This window comes from Cololabis saira, chromosome 21 (assembly GCF_033807715.1).
Source record: "Cololabis saira isolate AMF1-May2022 chromosome 21, fColSai1.1, whole genome shotgun sequence".
Taxonomy (NCBI): domain Eukaryota; kingdom Metazoa; phylum Chordata; class Actinopteri; order Beloniformes; family Belonidae; genus Cololabis; species Cololabis saira.
This window is the reverse complement of record NC_084607.1, coordinates 15,621,349-15,640,472: the sequence shown is the minus strand read 5'-3', so window position 1 is coordinate 15,640,472 and position 19,124 is coordinate 15,621,349. Positions and strand designations below refer to the sequence as shown.

At 39.6% G+C, this 19,124-nt stretch overlaps 1 protein-coding gene across 4 annotated transcripts; it reads left to right on the top strand.

Annotated features, from left to right (window-relative positions):
• Positions 1–1,253: 1,253 nt before the first annotated feature.
• Positions 1,254–18,159, top strand: srrm2 (serine/arginine repetitive matrix 2). 4 transcript variants are annotated; one of them, XM_061710880.1, is made up of 14 exons: positions 1,254–1,431; positions 3,735–3,986; positions 4,100–4,195; positions 5,170–5,355; positions 6,929–7,012; positions 7,096–7,161; positions 7,253–7,279; positions 7,414–7,527; positions 8,725–8,854; positions 8,979–11,110; positions 13,206–13,916; positions 14,002–14,070; positions 14,455–14,568; positions 17,723–18,159. In XM_061710880.1, exons 2-14 carry the CDS (start codon positions 3,739–3,741, stop codon positions 17,763–17,765), a joined length of 4,020 nt encoding a protein of 1,339 aa, XP_061566864.1. In that variant the 5' UTR covers positions 1,254–1,431; positions 3,735–3,738; the 3' UTR covers positions 17,766–18,159. The 4 variants fall into 4 exon arrangements, with proteins under 4 accessions (XP_061566864.1, XP_061566865.1, XP_061566863.1 ...); XM_061710881.1 differs by having other exon boundaries at positions 7,093–7,161; positions 14,455–14,562; XM_061710879.1 differs by having other exon boundaries at positions 7,093–7,161.
• The last annotated feature ends 965 nt before the right edge of the window (positions 18,160–19,124 follow it).

Below are 19,124 nucleotides of genomic sequence, written 5' to 3'. Positions count from 1 at the left end.
ATAAAACAAACATAAGAGCAATAACAACAGCAGTAACAGCAGCAGTTGTAGCAGCTGACTTCAAAGCAAAAACACAATATATAAATACATAATATAAAACAGAAAAAGACAATTTAGCATGAAAAAGAAAAAGAATACTGAATTATTGAAAGATAGGAAAAATGAAGAAGATGTAGGATAATTGCATGAAAAAAAGTACAATTTAACAACTCCAGTAGTGTTTCTGATCTTAACTACAGAATGATTTTTTCAAGTGTCTGATATGAATGGATGTCTGAGGAAAACTTAAAAAATTAAAAAATTCTGGAAGCTGAGTGGCAGGTCATGAGATGAATATACATACGTATACATAAACAGAGAGGTGTCAAGTAACGAAGTACAAATACTTCGTTACCTTACTTAAGAAGAAATTTTGGTTATCTATATTTCACTGGAGTAATTATTTTTCAGACAACTTTTTACTTTTACTCCTTACATTTTCACGCAATTATCCGTACTTTTTACTCCTTACATTTTAAAAACAGCCTCGTTACTCTATTTCATTTCGGCCTTTAAAAAAAACTATCCAGTTAAATTGCGCCATCCGGATAGAGTGAATTTGGTTGTGGTTGTGGCACAGATGTTCTTGTCCAGTTTTGTTCTTACATCCGTTGCCCTCAGATTCCTGCAACTAAACTTGGATGTACATTCCAATAAAGGTTAGGATAAATGATAACATGCCTCTGAAGTTTGACTTTTTGTACCATTATAATACTTATAGGCAACTAGTCATCATATCTCCTGCTCTCTGAAACACACGTTAATGCTCAATACTAAGATGCATTCATTTTCAATAGCTTTTGTCCTTAATGGGTTTCCCCCTTCTTACATTACTTTTACTTTTATACTTTTATTTTTTATTTATTTATTTTTTTAATACTTTTTACTTGAGTAAAAAACTTGATTTGATACTTCAACTTCCACAGGAGTATTTTTAAACTCTAGTATCTATACTTCTACCTGAGTAATGAATGTGAATACTTTTGACACCTCTGTACATAAACACACAGGTTTGATAGCTGTTTACAAGGTAAACATAACTAAAATTAATAACAAAAACAGTAAGGCCTTTTAAGGCAAATGGCATCGACATTTCAGAAAGAGATTAAAATAAAAGATACTTTGATATATCAGCTAATAACAACTAATCGTTCGCCTCCTGAACGTGTGGTATAACGTGGTGACGTAGGTGTGACGTCACGTGGTGTTCATCTCGCTCCCCCTGTGGTTATAGATTAGTTAGCTACAGGAGCTAGCAGCTCTTTTTTTTACGACACTTTCAAAGACGTGATTTCTCCAAAAAGGCTCCATTTCGGTGTGTGTTTTTACGGGAGGTTGCCTAACGCCACATTTTCGCTGACTGTGTTTTCTCTCCTTAAGGAGAAAAGGCTGGTACGTAACAATTACCTTTAGCTTCCTGGGGTTTATTTAGCTGCACCTTCATGTGTCTGCGGGCCTTTCTCTCTCAACACTGGCGACACAATGTCTAAACATTGAATCCACTCGCTGTTTAGAAATGTTTAAGTCACTACTGCCGGTTTAAAGCGTTTATGGGCCGATTGTTTTGATCAGGTTGTTCCTTTCGTCGTTTTCTCCATTAAGGCCTGACCTGGTGCACGTGTTGATGCTCGACAAACATTAAAGTATTTAAATTAATACATCTTTTGTAGTACTTTTATTACAGTCCAGAGATCAGATCGAGTGTGTTTTCCTCGTACGAACAGCGGGAAATGGGGCCCAACTATAAAACTATCAACAAAAGGCCGTCGTTAACGTGGTTTGTGCTGATGTTGCAGTGATTTCACACTTTTATACCTATAATTGTATAAAGGTTCAGGCGGGAGCTTTTGCTTTAAGGCAAAAAACAAAGACTGTACAATTATCTCGAGTGACTACGATTTTACTGTCTGCCATTTTATGAAAGGGAGGCCCTCGGTGTTTGAAGATGCTTGAAAAGCCAAGTCATCATGTTGAAATATTTAGTTTGAAACGTCCACCCTTTATTCCTTTAAATGTTTCTTTTAAAAATTACGATTAGTTAATTATCACGGATTACACTTAACTAATGTGGACACATCACATTCCATTTTATAGTGAGCACACATCCTTTTTTTCAGCTTTGCCATTCAAAAAACAAAAAGACAGTTGTATAATTTCATTTATTTCATTCATGGTATATATTCTCAATAATGTTGTACAAAATTCCATGAAGTACACATTATCACCATGAAAAAAAAGGAGCAGGAAGAAGAAAACTTATGATACCTGCCCCTCTCTGTTAATACAGTTACGTTGACTTACTGAACACCAATCTATCTATCACATATTTATAACATGAAAACAAACAAAAAATACCACTCTATCTATTCTTTTTCTCTTTCCCCTTCTTTTTTGTAGGCACTTATCTTCTCTTTTTTAAACATTTTCTTAAGTTGATACAAACTTGTGCAACCTCTCAGTTCCTTGCTTTGTCCATGCCATAATTTTACACCTGTAACAGAAATACACCTTTGTTTTATGTTTAGCCTTGCAAAAGTATGTTTGAAATCATGTTTAAGTCTGTTGTCTTCATCCTCCAATATGAACAAATTTTGTAACTGTTCTGGTAACGATCTATTTTTTGCTTTGAACATTATTTTTAAAATTTGAAATAACACTGAACAAGTTTTTTCTTTTTTGTTTGTGAATTGGTGCCACAATCTTAGTGATGGTTTAAAGAGAATCCAGCAAACATGTTATGACTATGGGTTTAAAATAAGGAAGGAATCTGAGCACAGCCAGGCTTTGTGCCATCTGCCTGAAATGTTTCAGTTGACCTTGAACATGCTTTGTGTGCAATAATTTTATGTGTATTATATAAGGTTGTTATGTCTGAAGTGACGACCAAAGGAAAAATTGACAGAAAGTAATCCTGCCACTTTGTTTGGGGCCACCTAGAACTGAAAATGACATTGATTGAGCCGTTGAGATTTGCAGGACCTTATTACACAGCACATACTTGGATCAAAGTACAATTATCCAATCTTCAAATTTTTATATTCACCTGGCTTAACATCATACTGGATGTCAAGTGGCTCCCTCCACCCTCTAAAACCAGCTGCCGTACAGTGTGTCTGGCATTTTGACCAAAGCATACAGGCATTTCATTAAAACTTCAGGAAATTGTCATCTTGCTGAAGAAGACTGTTTCCTTTAGTGTCTGTCATATGTTTGGTATAATGTTTCTTACAACCAGTCAAACTATTATCTCTATTCATCAAATCTGTTGCAAAGTTGAAGCATTCACAAGTGGAGTAACCAATTAATGTAAGTGCAGACTTGGATTACTTTCTCTGTATTTGCCAAATACAACATAGCATTGATGATACTTACTCCCTACACCTTGAAGTGCATTAACTAAAAGCTACAGCCTTTTATATTTACTAAGTATTTCATAAAAGTAATAACTTGACATGAATGAAGCGTTTAAACTTTGATTTGTCGTGTGTTTACCAAGGCAAATGGCGCAATCACTGTTGGTGATTCTGATTCTGGTGTGGTCAGTGTTTTAGTGCTGTGTGTAGATGCTCATGGTTGTAAGACTTTTATGAAATGGGAGTTCTCCTTACATCAGGTTGACACATTAATTAACAGAACAACTCTAACCCTTAAATTTTGTTTAATCACTTGAAATATTTTCCTTTTATAATTTACAGAACCATGTACAATGGTATTGGCCTGACAACTCCTCGGGGCAGCGGCACCAATGGCTACGTGCAGCGTAACTTGTCAAGCCTGAGGGTCAAGCAGCCTCGAGATGACCGGGGTGGTGAGCGGGATGAGAAGGACCGGGAAAGGCTGGAGAGTCAGCTCAACAGGCAGCCCAATGCTGACATCCTGGAGCATCAACGCAAGAGGCAGCTGGAGGTCAAATGCGCTGAGCTGCAGGACATGATGGAGGAACAAGGGTAAAACTAAAGTTCCAGATTACTACAGCTGGAGAAAAATAATTGTGACATTGCATGCTGTCACACTAGCTTTTGTACCTTTTTAAATCACTTTCCTGTATTTGGATACACAGGTATTCTGCAGAGGAGATTGAAGAGAAGGTGAACAGTTTCCGCTTGATGCTGCAGGAAAAGCAGGAGCCACCTCCTACCACTGGTCAGAAACCAGCGTGAGTACAGCAAAACTGAATAATATTTCACAACATGGCCTTCAGAAAATCAGGGAGAGAGTTGGATGATATTTTACAGTGAAAGGGATTATGTACTTGTGGGAAGAAAAAAAAAAGTTGGCAGAATTTGTCGTGGCCACAGATCCTGCATCGTCAGAGACTGTGATGAAGCAAAATCTGTCAACAAGAGACGTAGGTTCATGAGCAAAGTTGGCAGGAAGACGATAGATGTCAGTGGAGGGGATGAGCATTTCACAAAAAATATCAGTAAAATGCCACAGATTTACATTCTTGATATATTTGAGTATTTTGTTGACTGTCAGTGGTCAGCCGACAAGCTAAAAACATTCAGGGAGCAAGATGGTTATTGTATGTATGTGGTCAGATTTGCTCATGATGACAGATAGTTAACCTCTCGTTACAACATTCATTGCTCAGCTCATTTCACTACAAGTAATTTGCGATTAATTTCATAGAATGATTGTTGAATTTGTTCAGGTTTTCACTATATAAATACAAAGAGGTGCATTCAAAAAGTGACATTTTGTCAATGATTTTTTTTTCTTCCCTCTTTGCTTCCCTTTTCATTTACTGTAGTGTGTGATTAAAATGTCCACCTGTGCTGTAATTTCACACCTGTTACCTTCACTTTGATACCAGATGTATTCAACTATACCTTTTTAGTTGAATAAAAATATTGATCTTTTGAGCAAGAATTTCAAAAATGGGTGCAATTACCCCTTTGTAACTTCATTACTGTGATATTTCAACTTTTAAAAGGTCGTTTTCATCATTGTTATTTTGGTATTTTAGTTTCAGTAGCTACCATTGAATGTCTGATTGTTTAAAAAAAATATGTATATATATTAATGAGTTATTGTCTTTCCCATGCTGATTAAAGATATAGCACACCCACAAACTAATTTGCATAAAATGCATTGTTTTGGTGATGAAATGTGTTTTTGTTCTCTCAGTGTGACAGAAACTCATGCCTTGGCAGCAGCCAACCAGCAGAAGAACGACAGACTTCGTGCTGCTTTTGGCATCTCCAGTGACTACGTGGATGGATCGTCCTTCCACGCTGACCGCAAGGAGAAAGAGAAAGAGAAGAGAGAGCAGGAGCGCATAGAGAGGGAGAAGCTGCAGCAGCAGAAATATACGTGAGCAGTACACACGGAAGTCATACAATGCGTGAATGAAGTCGCTCCTGAAGATTTTCATTTTTAGTACATATACTTAGAACAGAATCACCTATTGACCGACCAGGGGCCAGAAATTGCAGATTTCTAGCCTGACTGGTGACTGGCCGCTCACCAAACCTTATTACAGATTCCCTCTGGTCCAATTTGCGCATGTCCCTTTTATCCGGCGGTACATACACATTTTTGCAAGGAGAATCATAGACTTGCTGGACAAACTATCCACAATGTCACCCCATAGGTTTTCTGAAGAGCAGTTTTCAATTCTTTTTTTTGTATTTTTTTTTCTTTTTTTCTCGTAAATGGGTAACTAGGCATGGGAAGCCCAACTTATGTCAGTCAATAGCCACAGTTCCGTAGAATGACGATTGATGAGGAAGTGACGATAGCTAGCGATTGGGAAAGCAGATTACCAATCAAAAGGCTACACCCCATATTATAAATGCATTTATATATATATATATATATATATATATAAAGCAATAAACTGTAGATAAATTCACCTGACTTGATACGAAATTATAGTATACAGTCATCAACATTTGAAGTGGATCAGCCAAACACATGTTATGCAAGAATTTTTAATGATATCCATTCTTGCTTCAGTTTCAATTTTGATTAAATGTTTAGATCCATTTTAGTTGTTGATGGCTGTATATAGCTAAACCCCTCAGCTGGAGCTGCCTCAGAAAGGCTGAAGAAGAGCTATACTTAACTCTGGCCACAGTAATTGATCCCAGACAAGGTATGAAGTACATTTTTATAGCCTGCTGTCACTATAATAATAAAAACTGTTATACATAACATAACAACAAAAGACTGTATAACTACTATTTTTACTACTTTTTCAACAATGAAAACAATAATGTATACTAAATAATGAAAATCCCTTGATTCCAAAAAGGAAACTAAAGGGGGGCTTGTAGTATTTAAAAAAAATTGATAATTAGACAAAAATCAGAGCCGGCAGGTCACACTTTGTGAATAATCGGAATGGGCCAAGAAAACCGGTATAACTGCATCTCTAATATTTAGTATAAATCTATTCCTCACCACTGCCATAAGGACAGTGACAATGCTACTTAAGGTGTGCATCTTTGATGGCCTTAGGATTCAATTGCAATTTTCCTATGAATCTTCGGAAGCATTGCCAAGATTTCTTACAATATCACCTTGCTTTATATTATGACTCGCATCTATTTATTTTTTAAATAAATAGAATTTGTCACTTTCGTCATTTTTTTGGCCAGTTGAACATGCAGGACAGAACAAGAGCAGAAGGTCATCAATCATAATAGTTAGGGATATTAATCATCATGATAGGTTGATTAACTGGATGAAAGATTAATGCTCTCCAATTTCACAAAGTCTGCTGTGATTTGATTTGGTTCTGTTAATCAATATTAAACAATGTCATACATTCAAGCATTTGTTGTGCTCATACACTTCAGTCTTTAAATCTACATTTCCTTACATTCCTTAAATTACATAATTCTCCTTTATGACTAAAGCCTTGTCAACTTTTCTCTGTCAGGTTGGTGGAAGTTTCAGATGATTCGGATTCTCCCCCCAAGAAGCGCAGTCGAAAGAAGAAGAAGAAAAACAAGAACAGAGAGAGGTGAGGGAATGAATCTGGTAAGAGCAGAGAAGATGTGGACTGATGAAAGGCCATCTGACATGTTTGTTTTCTTTTTGAAGCAGCTCAGAGAGCTCCTCTCCATCACCTCACAGAGAGAAGAAAAGATCCAAAAAGAAGAAAAAGAAACGGTACACCACTGCCAAATTTCTTGTTCTTTCTTTTTTTACTGGAGATTTAATGTTACATTGAGAATGATGATTAATATAATTTTCTTTTCAGTGAGGTATCTGAAGATGAAGATGACAGGTAGGTGTTTTTTCTTTTTTTAATTTTTATTATTATTATGCTTATTTATTTCTGTGTGATATTGCTGCTCAACAACTGTTTTAATTCCCAACTGTGGTTAATGTGTAATTTTCTGTCCCTCAACAACTCTTAAGTTCTTCAGATGAGAAAAAGGAAGTATCCAAGAAGAAAAGGAAGAGTGAAAGTCCAAGTCCCCCGAAAACTATATCTGGTCGACACCGAAGTGTCTCCTCCAGCTCTGCTCACAGGTAGAAAATGAAGGAAAAGATGAAAGGTGCCAGCTTAACAGGGGGACAGGTGCAAAAGCTGCGACTACTAAAAAAACAACCAAAAAAAAGTCTGGGAAAAATTATCAGGAAGATTAATCAATGCAGGCTACTGAGAATATGGCATGACTTCTCAGGAAGAACATATGTTATTTGGAAATAAACACTGCTTGTAATTTCCAATGAAATTGTAACAAATCCACAAAATTATTAGTTTTAACTTAACCAGGTTCTTATTTTAACAAAGACTTGACTGGAGACTACCGACAGACTAACGATAGTCTCCACTGGTCTCTTTAACTTTCTGGCGATTTGATGCAAGGAGGATTATCCTCATGTTTTTGACCTTTTCTTCTTTACATCACCTGCAGTTGCATCATCCTCAGATGCACCTGCCTGATGAGCTAAGTGTGCTGAGTTGTTGACCCATGCCAAGTATTTAAAAATTGATCACTTTAAAATAGTGATGCACCGAAATGAAAATTTGTGGCCGAAACCGAAAATAATAATAAACACTTGGCCGAATACCGAACAATACCGAACATGGTTCTTCGCAGTTTTTCATTTATTTTGCCAAATTTTTTCACCATTGCATAAATCAAATAAATTTGATTTAGGCATGCTTTTCAAAGAAAAAAATCTTTTACAAAATTACAAGGTAGAAAATATTTATTGAACATACAAAACTGAACATTTTTTAATTTCCCAGCATCATGTTGTTTTGGTTCCACCTCCTGGTGAATGTTAGGTAAAATTCTTATGTGGTTACTTTTTGGTTGGCCAACGATTTATGTTTGTGGTGCGCAACCGGTACGGGAGCGGTCAGTCCATTTCCTTATATTACAACGCCGTTATTAATTGTTCGTTTTTTTCCCCACTTATTCCACCGAACATCGAAAGTGTTTTTTTGCCATTTTCGGCCGAACAATTTCGGTTACCGAACAATCGGTGCATCACTACTTTAAAAGTGATTATAATCAAGTTGTTTTGGTTGTTGTTTCTCAAAATATAAATAAACTGGATGTGCTTGAGGGTGGACATAATTCTGTTGTCTCTCCTTTTAGATTTACACATTTCTGCACAAAGTATCTCATTTGAGTCCTGATATGTAAATGAAATTCTTTTTTTCCAAAGGATGCAGTCTAAGTTGATGTGTCATTTATTTTCCCGTCATAACAGCAACCAGTCTCCACAGAGATCACGACAACAGGTTCAAACTTCAAGAAACATTGATGAGGGAAGAAAGGGGCGATCGCCAGAGAGGAGGAGACGTGGTTATGAGGAACACAGCCCGCAACGTCAAGAAGGGGTAAGACTTTGTGCACTAGTCCAGTTACAATTATTGAGCTTTTTATTTCTGCATTATTTACTATTTACTGCATATTAAATGAATCACCTGGAAGCTTGCATTAATCTTTTTCCTTGTTGTGCAGAGGAAGACCAATCGTGAGAGAGAAAACAAGCGTCAGAGAGAGACGGAGAAAACCTCGAGGAGACGGGATTCCTTATCACCTCCCCCTCAGCCACAAACGAAAATCCTGGAGAGGGAAAGGGGAAGAAGATCCAGAAGCAAACAGAAGGAGAGTGATAAAGGGAGGCGTTCAAGGAGTGTTGAGATGGAGAAAAGGAGGCGCTCCAGGAGCATAGAGGTGCAAAAGAGGAGGCGCTCCAGGAGCATAGAGATGGAGAAAAGGAGGCGCTCAAGGAGCATGGAGATGGAGAAGAGGAGCATGGAGATGGAGAAGAGGAGCATAGAGATAGAGAAGCGGAGCATAGAGATAGAGAAGAGGAGGCGCTCAAGGAGCATAGAGATGGAGAAGAGGCGGCCATCCAGAAGCAGAGAAAATGAAGGGGAAAAGGGGAGGCGCTCAAGGAGTACAGATAAGGGAGACAAAAGAAAGGACAATATAACTCAAAGGACCAGACATGATTCCTCTTCATCCTCCTCTTCTCCTCCTCCTCCTAAACAAGGACCTAGGGGAGAGAGGACCAAAGAGACAGAGCAAGAAAAGACCAGGAATAAAGAGGACAAAAAGAAGAGACATGATTCCTCATCTCCTTCACCTCCCCCTGAAAAGGAGAGGGCAAGAAAGAAGAGTGGGGAAAGGGAGCACTTGACTGAAAGGGACCTTCATTCCAGCTCAAGAACACAAAAGGAAAGGAACAACAGAAAAGATGATTCCAAGAAGCAAAAAGAAGAAAATTCTCCCTGCGAGTTACGTGACAGGGGTAGACCCCAGTCCCGTGGCTCGCTGTCACCCTCCTCCCGCTCACCAGTTGCCAATGGACGCCAGAAAGAGAAAGAGAGGAGCCAAGGAGCAGACCAGGAGAGGTCTAAAGAGAGGACGAAGTATGTCAACAAGCAGAGGGAGCAAGAGAGAGGGAGGAGAGATGAAGTAGAAGTCCAATCATCTGCAGAAGGCAGAAGGGATGGATCAAAATCTTATGAAAGGCTCCAGAGTGACAAACCAGAGTTGAGCGAGAGGCACACAAAGACTAAAAGCCCTGTAAGAGAGAAGAAGCGTGAAGAAGAGACGAAACAGGCAAAAAGACGAAGCAGCAGCAGCAGCAGCAGCAGTAGTAGCAGCAGTGCTAGTGGCAGTGGCAGTAGCAGCAGCAGCAGTAGCAGCAGCGACAGTGATAGTGACAGCTCTTCATCTTCCTCTTCATCTTCCGCCTCAGCATCATCCTCTGAAGATGAAGGTGAAACCAAGAAAGCTGTTTCAGAAGAACAGGAAAGAAGCGGCACACAGAAATCTGCTGTCGGAGCAGCAGTCGAAAGGTTTTTAGCCAATGGTAGGAAGGAAGGCTCAGCCTCTGCTTCTGGAAGCGACGTAGCCAGACGATCCCAGAGAGACAGAGATGCTGGAGGGGAAAAGTTTGAGAGGGAACGATCATCCCAAAGAGCTCCTGCAGAAGATTACCCGCCCCCAACAAAAGGGCAGGAACGTTACAGTCCCACACAGATAGACAGCCCCAGTCCACCTCCCTCCCCACCCAGGAGAGCAGGGAACCGAGGAAGCAGCAGGTCCTCTCCTCCTGTGGCAAAGGCTGTGGAAAGGGAGAGAGAGAGGGACCGGGATGGAACCAGGAGAACGATGAGGTCGAGCCCACCAGCCAGGAAGTCACCACCTGTCCATCATAAGACTTCTGCACCCTCCCCAGCTCGTCGCACCCCCCCAAAACAGTACCAAGAACCCCCGCCACGGTCTAGAAGAGCTTCTCCTCCAGCCTGGTCAGACCGGGAAAGAGAGAGGCACAGGGACAGAGAACGGGTGAAAGTTTTCCCAAGGTCCAGATCCAGAAGTCCAAGGCGGCTCCCCAGATCTAGGTCCAGAAGTCCAAGGCGGGTCATGAGATCTAGGTCCAGAAGTCCAAGGCGGCTCATGAGATCTAGGTCCAGAAGTCCTAGGCGGGTCATGAGATCTAGGTCCAGAAGTCCTAGGCGGGTCATGAGATCCAGGTCCAGAAGTCCAAGGCGGCGCATCAAATCTAGGTCCAGAAGTCCAAAGAGGCGAAGCAGATCCTCATCGAGAACTCAAAGAAGACCAAGTCCTCCCAGAAGGTAAGTAAACTTAGCTGGATCTCTGCTGTAGATGTTTGATGATGAATTGAGCTGATACCGTATTGGCCCGAATATAAGACGACCCTGATTATAAGACGACCCCCTCTTTTTCAAGACTCAAGTTTGAAAAAATACTTTTTTGTGTGCAGACAAGGTTAAAAAAAAAAAAAGAAGACTTTTTGAACATCAAATTCAATTTTCATACAGAAAATAATTACAGTACATCTGAAACAAATGATTATAACAATATATTTAAGAGAAAAAGCATGTTATTTTGCCTCATTCAAATCATCATCTTGAAGTTTGCATCATAACTTCTCAGCTGCAGGTTAACGTGCGGATCTTCCACCCACTTTTCTCGTTTCTCCCCCACTTTTTCAGTCTTATTTCAATGCAAAAAACACCGTCTTATATTCGGGCCAATACGGTAATTGGCCTTCTTTTTAATTAACCAGTCAACTCCTGAGAATATGTAGCTGTTTAACAGATGGTTGCATCTGCTGGCAGCCCTGTGTTGTTAAATATGTGGTAATGAAAACTGGATCTTAACAGTGCATCGTGCATCCTACTAAGCATCCTTCCTTTAATGTGACAGGAATGTCTTGTCTTCCTGGGGGTTAATATTGCACAAAATAAATAATTCGGTGCCATGATCTCAAAAAGTCTGTGTTGGCTATAGCAACAAACCCATGTCGGTTGCGCTGAGCTCTCCTCTCTTGTTTTTACACGTCTGTACTAAATGTTCAATGATTAGGCCAGGGTCTAAAGTTAACATTCGCCAGGTTTTTTATTTGCTTAGTAAATCTCAGTGCCATCGCTACACTGGAAGGTAAATGTTTGTATGAAAATAATCCTGTAATTTGAAACCTTTATGATGGTGTGGTTAGCATTGATTCTTCAACTTAAATGTTGTTTAAGCAAAGCCTCAAAACCAAAACTTGTCCAAATATCCAAATTGTTTACAAAAACAGAGATACTGAAAGTTTTCTAAATTTCAATTCAATTTTTTTTATATAGCGTCTAATACAAAAGATGTTGTCTCTAGACGCTTTTTTATATCTATATAAATATCTATGGGGGGGGGGACCGCAGGCCAGAACGCAGCTACCGAGGCTCCGGCCTGCAAACATGCACAAAAAAGAGAAAAGGGGGGGCCAGCACAAGAAACTACAGGAGCGATGGACAAAACGATAGCTATGAGACATTTATAAAATTGGAAATGGAGAAGAGAGTAAGGGAAGCTATATTTGAGACTAACTATTATAGTCTTGTTCTATAGCTGCAACTATGACTACTGACTCTAACACACTAGAGTTTACACTACCTAGAGATTTACCAACACCAGCTAGAGGTTTACTAAACACTAACTATAGGCTTTACTAAACAGAAAGGTTTTAAGTTTAGTTTTAAAGATGGAGGTGGTGTCAGCCTCCTTAACCCAGATTGGAATTTGGTTCCATAGTAATGGTGCCTGATAGCAGAACACCCGCCCTCCAAATCTACATTTAGATACTCTAGGAACTACGAGTAAACCTGCACTCTGAGAGCGGAGAGCTCTGCCAGGAACATAAGGCACTATCAGGTCTTGTAAATACTGCAGAGCTGAGCTGAGCTTTCACATCGATTTCTAAAGATGACCTGTTTGCTCGAAGATCAAGAGTTATTGAGTTGGATTGAGACTTAAGATGTAGATTTGTGGTCATGATACCTTTTTTATCAAATATACAAGATCTAATTTATAAGATGACATTTATAAAATCAGTAGTTTCTATAACGTGTAATCTCAACTGATGCAGTTTCAGTAACCGTTATTTGACCTTGGTTGTAAGTAAATAACTTTATTGTGAAATCATTATTCAAATGTGGAATATAGAAATCATAGGAGAGGAATACATTACTAACAAGGGACACTTGAGTAGGTAAAATGCAAATACTTTGTCTCATACTACTGTAATCAATGATATAGTAGTATATGCAGTTTGTTGCGATTCTGCCTACAGAGGTAACATTTTCTTGACAATAGTCCTCGACTCTATGCTAAATGTAACTGCAGTGTTTCACCTGTCGCTCATGGTCTTGTTTTTTTATCCTGCAGGTTCCGCCGGTCTGCTTCTCCACAACAGAAGCAGAAGACCAGTCGCTCACTGTCGAGGGAGAGAGAGAGGGAGAGGGGGAACGAGAGGGCTAGACTGAGGGATGCACAGCAAGTGAGAGAGAGGGTAAAGGAGCATGTACATCCTAAAGAGGTTCCCCAGCCCCGCAGGTCGTCCTCTTCCTCATCTTCTTCCAGCTCCTCATCTTCCTCTTCCTCCTCACCTTCGCCACCACAAGAAACTAGAGACACAAAAGCACCAACCGAGAGAGAGCAGAAGAAAGATGGAGAGGAGGCCCAGCGACCGGACAGAGAGCAGAAAAGCCGTTCCTCCTCCTCCTCACAGGGCCCCTCCAGAGACTCGTTCCCTGCTCCGTCCTCAGGCAGGAGAGGGTCACAGTCCGACTTGCAGCACTCCGACGTGCAGCACTCCGACTTGAGCTCCAGAAGAGGTCCGGCTGGCCAGTCAGACGCCACTCGGCCCTCGCAAGGTCCAGGCAGAAAACAGTCACCGCCTGCAGCTCGTCAGCCGGCTGAACAAGTAGTCAAAAAAGACGCCGCTGTGAACGGGTCTGAGGCGAATGCAAGCAAGAAAGCCAGCAGGAGCAGCAGCTCAAGTTCCTCTTCATCCTCCTCCTCGTCATCCTCCTCCTCTTCTTCTTCATCTTCTTCATCCTCAGACAGCTCTGACTCTGAAGCCGAGCAAGAAAAAGGGTGATTATTTAAGAGTATTTAGTACATTTTTAAACGACTGCAGAACTCCTCACTAACTACTGCCATATTTTCCTCTTTTTCACAGGAAAGTAGAGAACGTCAAAAGCTCTTCATCCTCATCTTCTTCTGAAGATGAAAAGAAAAAGAAAAAGAGGTGAGGTTTTTTTTTTTGGTAGTATTTATTTCCAAAGTTTTTTGTTTATTTTTGTTATGGACCAGCCGTTACCATATGGACATCATATACAATTTATGCCAGTTATTCACAACTTTTGTTCGTTTTTAGGACACCTTTGTAAATAGGTGCTTTCCCTGAAAAGTCAAAGCCAATTATTTGATTTATTATTGGATATTTTCAGGCCGAGCTCACAATCAGAACAACACTGAATAATAAACACAGCATGTTTCTTTTATATTTAGATTTGGGATACACTATACACGATCTGTTATTTTAAGTTCCATCTCTTGAGCTTTAATGGTCTGGTAATGTAAATAGCCTTTCAATGATTTAGTAATGCTGGGCTTTGTGGTCTCCCTGCAGCCCTGCGAGGCCTGGCCGGGTGCCTGCCGATTCACTGAGAGAATCCCGCTCACTCAGTTATTCTCCTCCCAGACACATCAGGGCGGCGCGACCCTCACCCAGCTGCAAGTCAGTGTACGCTGAATTGTCTTTTCCATCATAAATCTGAGTTTAACTAAAACTAAAAAAGAAAAAAATTGCCATCAGAAGAAATTAACTTGTCAGGATTTATTTAAGGATAAATTGAATTCAAATAATTGAAACAGGGTCTGAAAGTAAAGCTCACCAATGGCGAGTAAAATGTTTGTTCGGGGAGGTTATCTGCCACGCTGGCGGGTAAACACTTGAGCTCGCTATTATCCCTACGTGTTTAATGGTGGCCAGTGTAAACCCCGGGCGTGTTATTGCCAGAGAGGGATTTGCGCAGCAACTTCCCCCAAAAAGTGTTGCATAAATATGACCAGCAGTCTCCCATTGCCCCTCCTGCTGTTGTTTGTTGACCGCTAAAAACATCTTTCTGAAGTTCTTCAGTTTGTCAATGACCCAAATTCCTTGTCTTGCAAACTTGTGGTCTGTCATTTTAGTGGCCTGTTGTAGATTACAGTTCTGTAATATGCTGATTTATGACGTCCATGGCTCTGAGGGTGAGGAGTTCGTACACATCTTCCTCTTGTCATCAACAAATTCCACACACAACCCGCCACCTGGTGTCATTTCAACATTTCTTTGGACTCTTATTTAAGTTTTGTATTCAACATAATACTTATCGTAATGAAATGTAGGGAAATTCATGTAAAAAGGACATTCATTTTTTTGGGCCAGTGAAAAAATATGCTTTACCAGTGTATTTAAAAAAAAAAAACATTTTTTAAAAAAATCTACCAGTCCACTTGTTTAGTGAATCAAAAAGTTAGTTTCGAACCCTGAATGGAAGGGTTTCATCTATTAATAATATAATGAATAACTAAATAGTCATGCAACATAACTGTTCACACACTAAGGCTTTTTGTCTGTAAAATATATCTGTAATATAGACCTTGTCTGTTGTGTTGTTACAAAAGACCACAGAGTACAAATATAAAATTAGTTCAGTCTTCAGTATCCTTAAATATATGTGTGGACATGATTTGATTTAGTGATGCACCGAAATGAAAATTTGTGGCCGAAACCGAAAATAATAATAAACACTTGGCCGAATACCGAACAATACCGAACATGGTTCTTCAGCAGTTTTTCTTTTATTTTGCCAATTTTTTCACCATTGCATAAATCAAATAAATTTGATTTAGGCATGCTTTTCAAAGAAAAAAATCTTTTACAAAATTACAAGGTAGAAAATATTTATTTCCCAGCATTATGTTGTTTTGGTTCCACCTCCTGGTGAATGTTAGGTAAAATTCTTATGGGGTAAGTTTTTGGTTGGCCAACGATTTATGTAGTGCGCAACGTTACGGGACGGAGCGGCCAGTCTTTTTCCTTATTTTACAACGCCGTTTTTTTTCCCCACTTATTCCACCGAACACCGAAAGTGTTTTTTTGCCATTTTCGGCCGAACAATTTCGGTTACCGAACAATCGGTGCATCACTAATTTGATTGATTGATTGATTGATTGATAGATGGATACTTTATTGATCCCCATGGAAATGTATGTCCAGAGAGTAGACTTTAATAGCCTGATAGATCAGACCCTCATCTGGAAGGATGTAGGGTCTGAAAAGGATCCATAGGACTTCCCCATCCAAGGGGAAGTGGCACTGACTGTTGCTTTTTAAACTACCTGTGCATGTGCCTGGTTAGCAGTGCAACTACTCAGAAAAACAGTCAACGGGTGAGTGTGTTGTGTAGAAGAGTAAGTTAAACTTTTGCTGTAGCCTGTTGGCAAAACATCCTTCGCTGATGACAGACAGAAATTGAAGCTTTTGAAATTTGTGCAGTTTCAGTCTGAATCACTGTGAAGTTGCTGTTTGTCAGCCGGGTAGAGCAGGAAAGGGGAGACCAGAAAGAGAGAATGATGAACTGAGAGAAGAATCACTGATATAGTCAAGGGTACAAAAGACAAGATATATCAGTATTAACTATCCTTGAGAAGGAGAACTAAGAGTTCTATGTACATATTACTGATACATGGTTAGTGTACTACGGCTTTACAAACAGGTGTAGATGGCAGGGACTGCAGGTCAGGAGGTCAGTAGATATCCAACAGAGACTTCTATACAGACCGGGCCATTTGTGCGAGTCTCCATTAGCAGGAGATACGCACAACCAGACTCAGTTTCAGACTGTTCCATCGAGCCCATAAGCTTCATAAAACAGTCTAGCCAGAAGCCATTGTGCAACAGATTAAAGCGCAGCATGAAGAGTTGATGCAGTTGAGTGATTGCTCACATCCGCAGCACGTGAAAACCCCACTGCTCACGTTGCAATTTCAAATTCGCCTTTTTCGATATTGCGATAATGTCGCAAATGCGGTTAATCGTTCGGCCCTAGCAGAGACCCCCCCACAAGGAAGTTCCTGCTGGCCAACCTGAGTACATCTTTGGCTACAGGGATGTTTTTCCCCCCCGTAAGGTTCCTGAAAGCCACTTCTCCGGGGCCATTCTTGGTAAAGGAGACGCGCACCAAAAATCTAGACCCCAGAAGAAACTACCTGGAAGTCCCCCTAGTAGAAACTCGGCTTATGCAAACATATTTGCTTCAGCTGGTGTCCAGGAAAATAAGTTCTTTATCACCACCAACTTTTAACGGGTCCAGACCACCGTCAACTTTGTGTGTGTATGAACCACAGTTAGTGGAGTGTTTTGTGTGCCAAATCCAAAGATTTAGCAATATTTTTAACAAGTTGGTTGGTAATGTTGATGCACCATTTTTAGGTTAGCTTTGCGAGTTTGCGCTGAAGACTTTGATTGAATCTGTGGTTGGTCCTACTTTTAAAAGTTGATGATAGTAAAAGGGGGGCGGGTGGTGGTGGACAGTTAATTTACTGATGCACATTACTGTAGTTTTGAATTTTGTTTTCCAGTTTGTCCTGATGACTGAGTTCAGAAAACAGCTGCTCACAGAACAAGATGCTAGAACAGTTTTTATGTCTAAGAGGGTTTAGTTCAGAGCTAAAATCTCTGGTACTCTTTGGCCTGCTTTTATCAGCTAATCTGTGGTACAGAAGCCTTTCAAGACAGCTAGTTTACAGATGTCATGCACAAAATAACCGCAGAACTTAAACAAATGGACTTCTAATGCTGATCCAAAGAAAACTTTTAGGAATTTCTGATGTGTCTTTCTTTCTGGCAGGAGTGGCAGCAGACAGTCACTAAGCATCAGCCGAAGAAGATGAGCCAACACTTTTAGATGCCTCACTTCCTCTTCTTCTGTGTCGTCTCAACTGCACAACACGGACTGCAGAGCCAGCGGTCGGTGGATTATGACCGTCACATGCAGTCATCATCATTGTATTTTTTTGTAAGCAGTGATAATGCAGGGCTGCTGTTTCTTTTTATGAGCTGAGTAGGAACCCTTCACATACAGTTTAACTTTACTCTTAACACTGCTTCTCTGTACTTGTACTGATTGTTGTGTTCTACCTGTAGATATGAGGTGTCAGTAATTTGGTTATTACCATGTAACGGATATCCGATTTCAGTGTAATGTGAACAGAAAATGAAACGTGGTTGATTTTCTTTGTTGAAACTGATTTCATCTTGAAAAATAAAAGGTAATTGTACATTTTATTTGTGTGGATTTTTTTAAGTTTATTTCTGTGCATTGAAATATCAAACTTGACTTTTAATTAATGATATATACTTATTGCTCTGTTTTTCAGCTGTTTTTTTTTTTTTGTTAAATCCCATGTAGAAGGCTTTTTATTTTATTTTATTTTTTTATAATAAAGGCTGTAAATGTCATTTCACCACCTGCTCGGCAGCAAAGGGACACAAGAGACACAGTAGAGCGACCTAAGTGGTCCACAAAAACACAAACTGTAAATTAATTTGTCTCAGTCCTTGATAAACCAGCCTGCTGCTCCAAATGTGGACTGATCGGCTACAGAAGATGATCCTTAACAAACCCCCCTCTCCCATCGGTCTGCTTTAACAATGAAGAGGTAACTGTTAAAGGGAGTTTTTCTTTTTTCATATATATATATATATATATATATATATATATATATATATTAGTGTATATACATACATGCACACACACTTGCAATCCAAAATGTTGAATAATGACAGCCACAGAGCTTTCTCTGAGAATCAGAGAGAGAAAAGATGTAAATATACTCTGGGTAGATCATCAGACCTACATCTGGAAAGATGTACCTGCAAAGCCATTTTAAATTTGCTAGTGGTATTTCTCCATTTCTAGGTTAATGTTAAGATGTTTTGATATTTTCCTTGATTTATGTCAGAACACAGGATGAGATTAATATAATTAACAGGTGTGAAATGTAATTTTAAGCAAAAGCTAAAAGCAGCACAGAAGATCTTGGGGGTTTTCTTCAAATACGGCTCACTGATAATATTGTATTTGTCCAAAAGCTGTTAAAACTGTCACTTTTTTCTTTTTATAAAGATTTAAACTGATGGAAACTCTTCACCATGAATTTGTCCAATCCTCAAGCTGAGCTGAACCCAGAATGCCTCAAATATACACATCTACAGCCTATACAAGCAGCATTTAGTATAAACTGAATATT